Source organism: Pholis gunnellus, assembly GCF_910591455.1.
Source record: "Pholis gunnellus genome assembly, chromosome: 10".
In the NCBI taxonomy this organism is placed as follows: Eukaryota; Metazoa; Chordata; class Actinopteri; order Perciformes; family Pholidae; genus Pholis; species Pholis gunnellus.
In genome coordinates this window covers 16,619,618-16,629,631 of record NC_136537.1, presented here as the reverse complement: position 1 = coordinate 16,629,631, position 10,014 = coordinate 16,619,618, and the positions used below count along the sequence as shown (strand labels likewise).

At 40.0% G+C, this 10,014-nt stretch overlaps 1 protein-coding gene across 1 annotated transcript; it reads left to right on the top strand.

The window, feature by feature from the left end:
* Positions 1-5,961: 5,961 nt before the first annotated feature.
* f9a (coagulation factor IXa) lies at positions 5,962-9,697 on the top strand (the record flags this gene model as incomplete). The annotated part of the gene is made up of 8 exons (XM_079167540.1): positions 5,962-5,971; positions 6,508-6,689; positions 6,776-6,800; positions 7,023-7,136; positions 7,774-7,908; positions 7,997-8,316; positions 8,436-8,559; positions 9,102-9,697. 8 exons carry the CDS (start codon positions 5,962-5,964, stop codon positions 9,695-9,697), a joined length of 1,506 nt encoding a protein of 501 aa, XP_079023666.1.
* Between the last annotated feature and the right edge of the window lie 317 nt (positions 9,698-10,014).

Here is a 10,014-nt window from a genome sequence, read left to right as displayed (position 1 = left end):
CCTGACTCACACTCTGTCACCTCTGATGTCACATCACAGCCCGTGTGCACCAATGCCACGGAATAACCCAGAATCACTGCTGTTCGTCTGCTGATTGCAGGATTTCTGCTAGAAAAGGCACCATCACCTCATGAAACATGTATAAAGCGTTCTTATGAGAGACTTCTTACTGTAAGAAAGGTTTTTATGGTCCCTACTTTGGGTTGCGTATTAATGTAACTTCCACAATGGTTTTAATATATTTGCCTAAACGTTTTTAAGCATGGAGATTTATATTGACTTACATGTAAATGTGTCCTCAACGATACACTTCAGGTATTAGTGTAGCATGTATGCACAACCTCTTGATTGGTAATGCGTGTCAGGCAGATATTTCTAGGATCTAAAAAAGCTGTTAAATTCATATAAAAGTAAATTACAACACAAATTCACCTGTGCCTACTGCACAGGCCTACGGTAGACTGTAGTATGTCAGTGCAGATTGTCCAGTGGAGGAAGTTTAGAGCATAGGTTATATTTGTAATGTAACAAACAATCATTTGGTGAAAAGATGCGTTGTGGGGTCTATTTTTGACGCTGCGGTTTCCTCCAATATTTGTAAAATATGTGAATCAAACGGATTAGTTATTTTTACTTGGGGGTGTCAGTCAAACCCTTACTTGTCTTAGATATGTGACAGGTTGTGATAACATATTTCCCCAAAAGCCACGGCAAACTATTCAGAAGGAGTGTTGTTGGCAAAGAGAATGATCGGAATAATATCCGAAAGATTTAAAGGTTAAATGAATGACTGAATACATGAACATTTTGCAAACAGATTTTATAAATGGTGATGTTATTTGGTCCACCCCCTGATAGCACCTTGAACTATATACATTTCTTTAATCAGGTTCTATTTTTAGAGCTGAAAGTTTATATTCATCAAGGCAGTCAGTTCAAAATCAATTTCAAATGGCATGGATAACAGCCACTCAGCCCTCTGCACACTGAGCTGACTTATAAATCAGTTGCATGGGTTGACAGACTAACACCGGACCAATAGCGGAGGAGCTGCTTGATTTGTAACTTAGCTGGACTGAAAATCACCCACAGTGATATTTGTGGAGGAGCCCGTATGGATGCTGGGAGGAATTAATCCTCAAAATCATTCTTTGGGACCGGCGGTGAGGTGTTGGAGGGTGATTAATGCGCCAATATTGTGCAGCAGGGTTACTCGTCTGCAACTGTTTGTTGGTGTTAGCCTGATTCACGCTCTGAGTGTGGCTGATAAGGTAATCAGGCTGGGCCTGTTACAGGGCTGCTGACTGTGGATACAAGCTGGAGATCGAGGACTGTTTGTGGAATATGTGGCATGTATTTTGTGTAATGTGTGATTTATCACAAACAATCTTCCGTCTCTCACTCAAAATGTTCCAAAAGTTACATGAATCATTAGGACTTGTGACATTTAACTTAGTTAATAATCATTATCAGAGAGGTGCAGGTTCACTAATTTTAAATGTACCGAGTAAATTGTGGATTTACTCAGTAAATAGTCAACATGGACTTTTTACTTACTTACTTTTTATAGTAAATGCTATATCTAGCTATGTTGTCATCATAAATGAATATGTTGAATAATAGATGTGCATGCCGCATGATTAAAGTAGATCATTTAAAAGGAAAATAAAGTCCATACAAGTGTTGGTGCATTTTAGTCTGCGTGTTTATGTGTGATGGTCTTGCACATAAAAGTGATGGATTCCATCAAACACCACTTGCAGGACTATTGCACCTGCTCCTTTATCTCGGAGCATGAACGAGCTCAGGCGCATTGACCTCAGTTCCTCAGGTCAAAATGCGGTCAGCAAGTTATTTCAAAACTAAAGAGGTCAAGGTCGAAAGGCGTGACAGGACGTCATATTTCTGTCACGTCTCCCTATAACACACCACAGAATTGATTCGGTCGCTCCTCCGATTGCATTTCTATACCTCGCATGTCACAGAGCCAGCTGTGGGACTGATGATCTACATGTATTTGGTGCAGCTTCCTCTGGTGATGGAGTCTTCATCAGTCCACTAGCAGGTGAGTTATTAGCAACTGAGGCATGTTTTACTAAAGAGTGCAAAGCTCTGTCAAAAGTCATTTTTTGACATTCAGCAGAAAAACTGAGCTCTGCGGGCACGATTTGACTCGGAGGGATGGGAGCTCCACTTTTCATTAACGGTGGCTGAACATCCCCAAGCCGCCGGCGTCTGTCAGCTCGGCTGCATCACGGCTCACAGAACCAGGAGTAGACGAGAGCTCTCATCTCTGAGGAACTCATAATAGTGTTTCTGGGTCATTATTGTCAGGCTTAAGCATGGCTATGTAAATATACTCAAACCCAGGCACTAGATCCTTTTTATTTCTTCTTCATTTGTCCCACACCTGAACATGTGGTTACTTCAAAGAAAACAAAAACATGCACCCCTAGGATTTACAAATTTAGCTAAACTTATGAACTAATAAGACCAAACATTTCTGGGTCACTGACCCACTTACTACTTATTAAACCAGTAGCCTTACCTGGTTTAATACGTTTAAAAAAGAATCACACCAGGATGGAAAAACTGTATTTGAGTACAGTGATTTTTTTTTATCAATCAAGTTACTTCACTTTATACTTGAGTAAAGTATTTGTGGAAGTGTTCCTTGTCATACAGGAAGTGATCATAATCAATAAATCAAAAGAATATGACATTTTGTATTTAAAAAAAATATATTTTTATAATGTTAACATCCATTGCCAGCAATGCATCATGGGTTTGTATCCTTTCCTTTTTACATTTTCCTGGCAGGATTTCATCTGAAAGGCCCTTTGGACCGTGACCGGTGTCGTGAGCCTGTAAATCCAAACGCTCCCTCTCCGTCTTCTGCCAAATATCAAACCAATTGTTAAGATGTTAAACATCAGCTTTTTAAAATTACAGGAATGACTGTACTAATTAACGGAGCGAGACTCTCAAATATCACATGAATGTCAGTGACTTTCTCTAGAGTAGGCGGCGGTGGAGCAGTGCTTTGAGGCCCGCAGTGCTTCTTTTCACCGCTCACATCATTGGAGCTCCCTCTGGGTATTACTGCACACGCTGTAGTGAGAAACGCCCAGTGAAACAAGTGTTAGTACATTTCTCTTTCATCTTCATAGTTATTATGTCATTCGATTTTATCATAGAAATGTCATGGAGAAGTCCTAGTATATGTCGACAAAAATATGATAAAAAAGTCACAGTGTAGTATGTCATAAAAATGTCATTGTATAAGAAATGTCTTCTTTCTTTTTTAAAGGTATGGTATGTCATAGAAAGTGTCACAAAAACTAGTAGTATAGAATGAAAAAATGTAACAAAAATGTAACAAAAAAAGTCATAGTTATATATGTTATAAATGTGCCAAGCTAAGGTCAAATCTTTTAAAAAGTATATTATACTATATAATATAGTATATACTATATATTATGTCATGAATGCAAAAAAGTCGTAGTATAGAAAGCCATAAAAATGTCATAAAAAGTTGTATTATAATTTATCACGAAAAAGTAATGATTCATAGAATATTATGTCACAGTATAGAACATATGTCATGAACAATATCATAGTTCAATGTGTCATAAAACGTCTTTAAAAAAGGTCATAGCATATTATATTTCAAAAGTCATAGTAAAATGTCATTTAAATGTAATAATCTTCTACAAAAATTCATAGTACGTCAAGTCAAGTAATAGTCTAGTATATCATATCATCACTCTGGGAGAAAGAGTTTCATTCCAAGCAAACACAGTAAACCTGAATTTGTATTTTTGTAAATGGGGTTTTTCTTTTGGTAATGCAGTTATCATAATGTAGCAAAACATAGACGTTCTAGACCTGCTCTATATATAATATGATTTGAAGCTATATAAATAAAATAAGTGTTTATATTCAGATCATTGATTGAGTCTTTAAATATTACAAGTTGAGCATAAATAAAGTCTAACTGTGGGGTTGCCGTTGTACAGATCCTCACGCTGCCCTTGTTTGAACTCTGCAAACATTTCTGATTCACAACTACAGAAGAAGTTGTTTTTTTTTCCACAGCACAACATTGGCCCTCTGAGAGACTGAGGACTGGGTTGCCTGCAACCCGGGAGGTACAATCAATAGCACTGAGCAAGCATCAGAGTCTCCTGCAAGGCCCCGACTCGATCCCACACTATAGTGACTAATCTAATTGGAGCCGACACACACTCCCCAGCTGTGCGCTGCTGCCAAAGAAAGAGAGAAGACAGAGATGTCGGGGTGATCTTCATAAATCAATAGTCAGTCACAGACAATTTGACTTCCTTCTATCCGTCCATGCACCCACACCGTCCATCTAAAGTCATCACCTCAGTGAAAATAGCAAAAACAAAATAGCTGCTAATTTGCTCCCCGTCATATTCTGTATCCACTCTGCTCGTAAACTATGCTGAGAGACGACGTGGAAAGCATTCTCCACAAGGCTCAGCAACAGACTTACATTTAGACATATGACTCAACCGGGGCGGTGCAGAGTGTACACACAGAAATGTTTTGGACTATAGTTGGAATTACTTTATCCTGACACTCGTCCTGGCTGGAAATGATGGAGAAGCTCTTGTATTGAGCGGACAGTGTTAATTACTCAAGTGAATTAATTATTCAGCCTGTGAACGATTCAATGAAATATAAATGCCTCCGGTCAATAGTTGCTAACACTCGAGAAGACTTCGGTCTCCCTCTGGGGGGATTTCATTGCCAGTGATGGGTTGCATCTTATATACAAACCTCCAGAGTTAAATCTTGAGTTGCCGCGCTGAGTCAGCACAAGCTTCACATCATTCTTGACCACTACATCATCAGCTTGGGTATTGATTCACCACTGACCAAAAAATAAAAAAAAAGTGTCCAATATTGTTTTCCTTTTACATTGCCTTAATGTGTTACTGTCTTGGGAGTCACACTTTTTTTTAAGTGCATTCATTATGTGCATTAGTTTAGTTTGTGCTTTACCCAGTTCAATAAGGGACAAATGTAAAATACTATACATCAATTATTGAAAAAACCTTGAATGAACTATGTCTTGCCTCACTTTACGTATACACAACGTTTGTGGCTTCACTCCCTCTGATAGTAGACGTGTTAGTTAAAAAAGGCCATTTTTTAAACATACATTTGTTCATCTTTTCCTCAGCACTCTTGGTAATGTATTCTTACTGAGAGTGATCTCTGTGCTGCAGTGATAAATGAAGGGGAACATGATCCCGTCTCTGGTACTGCCTTACTGTGTTATGTTCAATGACTGAGGAGTGTGATCGCCATCTTGTGGTCAAATGTTTGACCTGCATATTATCCGGTTGGAAAAGATGGATTTCATGAAAAGCAAGACTTCGGTTGTTCTCAAATGTTGATTCATGTTTACGTCATTCCACAAAATGCGCGTTCAATGCAAGCAATCAAGATATTTGCACAGATCACAATAATTCACACGGGGACAGCTGTAATGCCCACAGTCAAAGAGAAGCAAAATGAAGAATAGATAAATGTAATAAAACAAACAAAACCAAAGTGTATATTATAGATAAAGTGTGGATTTAAAGAAAGAAAAGGGGAAGTATCAAGAAATATTGAAGTCTGTGAGTGTGTAGTGAGTAGTTTTCTCAATGAGTTGACTTTATTTTCTCTTTTAAAGTTGTTAAAATACAATATCGTGATAAAATACATAAAAAACACAAAGGTGGCAACCAAATCAGTTTATTTTTCTCTATTTTAAATTACATTTGTTAAATATAATGCTTTGTAAAGCTTCAAGTTGACTAAAGCTCGAGTTCTTTTTGTAAATAGGCAATCCAGTTTAGTCATAAGTAAATATAAATATTTCATGCGTTTGGTTTATGGCTACCTTTGGGCAGATGACAACTAATTGTGAGGTCTTTTCAGAAGATGTTGACTGGTAAGTACAGGTATACTCGTTGGGATGTTCTGTGAGTCAGGTGTCTGGTTAACTGGTCAGTGGTCTGCTCTGGAATCCCAAATGTTTCTTCATTTACATATAAACACAAAAAAAAGCTATCAGTGCAGTAGATGTTGACACACTGGTGTTTCCGGACAGGATGTGCAAATAGAGCTCTGTACTTTGGAGTGATGGTCCAGTGTATGTTTGTGTCGGGATACCAGAGAATGGCACTAGTTTCTTTGTCCTACTTATGTTTGCTGCTTTTGGACTTTCAGCTGGGCTATGGAGGTATTTTATGTTTCGTCTCTATGATTCTCATAAATCATTTCTCTCTGACTTGAGGTTTGTTTTAGTTGTGCAGTCTTACTTTTAGAGCGTTGTGAGTACATGTGCCAGGTGGAGTATTGTCCTTTTTATTTACTTCATTTATATAGAAGAGAATATCTCTGCACTGGACATATTTGTTGTTTGCGGTGAGTGAGAAGAGGACAGTTTCTTAAGCACTAACTCTATTTTCCTTTTGCCCGCTGTAGCTCCAGCCTCAGGCCCGGTGTTCCTGTCCGGTCAGGCAGCCGCCATCGTTCTGAGGAGACACAAACGCTACAACACTGGCGTGTTCGAGGAGCTGCTGCAAGGCAACTTGGAGAGAGAGTGTATAAAGGAAGTATGTGACCTGGAAGAGGCCAGGGAGATTTTTGAGAATGATGAAAAGACGGTGGGTATTTATTTATTTATTTTTGGCATTTACATATTCTTGTTTTTACTGGCTGTACTCACCGGAGACTTTACTCTTTATTTTAGATGGAGTTCTGGGCGGGATATGTGGGTAAGAATGTCTTTAATAACAGACTTCTCCCACAGTGGTGACTGTTTGTTTCTTGTGTTAGTTGTGATGACTGTATCGGTGACTGTATAACTGTATAACCTCAGACATTCTATGTTAGCATGTTTCTCTTTTTACTTTCCTCCCTGAGTAAACATTGCTTTATAACAGTACTACATAAAATGAGATGACTGTCTGCTGAGGTCTGTGTCTGGATTTCTTTAGATGGGAATCAATGTAAATCCAGCCCATGTCTGAACCAAGGGTCATGCAAAGACCACCTCGGCTACTACACCTGCACATGTCCGTCTGGCTTCACTGGCCGGACCTGTGAGATTGGTAAGTGAAAGCTCTGTGGCTCGATTTAAAAAAATGTGATCCAAAGAAATTAGATTTGTGTGTTACATGATCCAATGCTTCCAAGAATATGAGATCAGATCTGATCAGATCTTAGTCTCCAAGGATAAACAGCCAGACACCATTTTTCCCCTTTCTTCTGTTTCTAAATTAAATCAATGGCTATAGCAGCGTCAGTCTGGTTTTAGGTCCCAAAATTAGACTGTTTGTCTTTTTGGATATTCTAAAAACAGCAGTCAAAGTGCCCTCTCTGTGAGTAGTGACTGCATTTTACCTGAATCACACCTTTATCTGACAGTGTAATAGCAGCACTTAAAGGATAGATTCACAATTCAAATAGTAGTTATCTTTAAATGTGCACATTAAAACAAGTTGTAATCATTCCTCCGGTCCATGGTGGCCATCAAGAGATCATTCTCTAATGCACTCAATGTGATCAGGGTCAACATCTACAACCCTTGTTCTGTGCAAAAATGTGTTCAGTTCTCACACAATACACGTTTGACTCTTGAAAGAATAAAACATATAAAGAAGTTCATGCTGTATTGTATATCTGTAGAGTGGTAAAGAGTGGTAACAGATGGGTTTGAATTAACGATGTGGGTTTTTTTCTCCTCAGTTATAACAAAAAGGTGTGATGTGAACAATGGGGACTGTATGCACTTCTGTGAATCAATGAGGACCTTTGGAGCAAAATGCTCCTGTGCGAGAGGATACAGGCTGCTGCAGGACGGACTTAGCTGTGAACCAGAAAGTATTAGTATATATATTCACAATTGATTATCTCCTAACTCCTGACTCTTAAATTCCACAATGTGACTCCTCCTTTCTCACACCACCAGCTGAATTTCCGTGTGGCAGAACTGCCCTGACAGAGGTAAGTGCAGTATCCACGAGGTCTCTGTTCGGCCGTGGGAATGCAATCCTGCAGAACACCTCTTCACTGACAGGCATCAACACTACGACATCCCCTCACTCAACTCCAGCCAGTACACCAGTGCCTTTTCCTGCCACAAATGACTCTTCTGTAGAAAACCAATCTCGAAAGAAAGTGGCCCGGCGGGTTTACCGTGATGCCGAGGTCCCAACTGAGGAGCTGCCTCAGCCTTTTAAACGCATTGTAGGTGGGGAGGTGGTAATCCCAGGAGAGATCCCATGGCAGGTATTGTATAGAAGTACAAGTATTTGATGCATGTAAGGCTTTGTTATAATACAACAGCAGCATGTTCACTCTCTTGTAGCTATTCACAGCTTTTTTTCGCTCTTTTTTGTTTTACTCAGGTAGCCTTGGTCGAGCGACCCAGCGGTCAGTTGTTTTGTGGGGGCTCCATTCTCAGCGAACGGTGGGTCGTCACTGCTGCTCATTGCCTGGTGGAGGGAGCAGGCTCCTTCCTCATCAGAGTAGGTAAGATTCACTGCCGCCAACTACACCCACTGTGGTTTCACCTCAGCTGAGGCCGGATGGAGCTCTATGTAAAGCAGAGCTTGAACGATTAGTCGATTTGTCATCTATTTTGATAACTGATTAATTGTTTGAGTCAAGCAAAAAGGACAAAAAAAAGATACCTGGTTCTAGGTTCTGAGTTGTGAGGATTTGCTGCTTGTCCTATTTGATAGTAAAAAAGACATCTTCGCGTTTCGGACTGTTGGTCCGTCAAAACAGGCAATTTCAAGACCTCATCTTTTTTTTGTTCTGGGCCTTTTTAACATTATTATAACACTTTACAGACAAATTGATTAATCAAAAATCATCTGCAGGTTAATTGATGATCAAAATTATAGTTATTGCAGCCGTAGTGTAAAGCTTTGTGTATAGAATTTCATGTGTTTTATTACCCTTCCAAGGAAAATGATTTTGCCATCTACTTGTAGACATCCACTGCACATGTTCCATTTAAGTAAATATATAAAGGGATTCAGTTATGTCTAATTTCTCTACCCCTGCAGGGGAGCATAACATCAACATCAACGAGGGCACGGAGCAGGATTATGAAGTGTTGGAGCAGCACATACACCCACGCTACAATGGCAGTGTGAGCTTGTACAACCATGACATCGCCTTGCTCTACCTCAAAAGCCCCATCGTCTTCTCCACGACAGTCCGGCCCATCTGCGTAGGGCCCAAGGCTTTCACCGAGGCCCTAGTGATGGCGTCTTCCCCGGCCACGGTCAGCGGCTGGGGCAGAACGCGCTTCCTCGGATTCACAGCTGACACTCTGCAGAAAGTCACGGTTCCCTTCACGGATCGGACCGAGTGTAAGCGGAGCAGCAGCGCCAGGATCACTTCAGTCATGTTTTGTGCAGGATACGATAATGAGGCCAAGGATGCCTGTCAGGGCGACAGCGGAGGTCCTCACACAAACAGTATTCATGACACGTGGTTCCTCACAGGCATCGTGAGCTGGGGGGAAGAATGTGCAAAGCAAGGGAAATATGGCGTGTACACCCGGGTGTCCCTTTATTATCGCTGGATAAACCATGTTATGGGATTAACTAAACACAGGCTGGCATTTGATGTGGAAGACCCTGACCTTGAGATTTAAAGATGATAGATTTTAAGGATAGAACGGCTTCCCTGCTTCACAGGAAGGGGTTAGATATACACAACTAATAAATACATAATGTGTGATTTACATTTACTGAATGACAATTCAATTCCATCAAACCAATGACGGAGCCGTCTCCATCATAAATAATGCTCTTGAAAAAAAAAAAAAAGATACTCTCATGATGTGATATGTCCTTCTTTACCGTATGAAATAAATATCATGTCATACCTGCAATGCACTGACTGTGTGCAATTACATCAAAACGCATCACTCCCATCTGCTGGTGAATAAATGTTATACAAGTAGTGGTA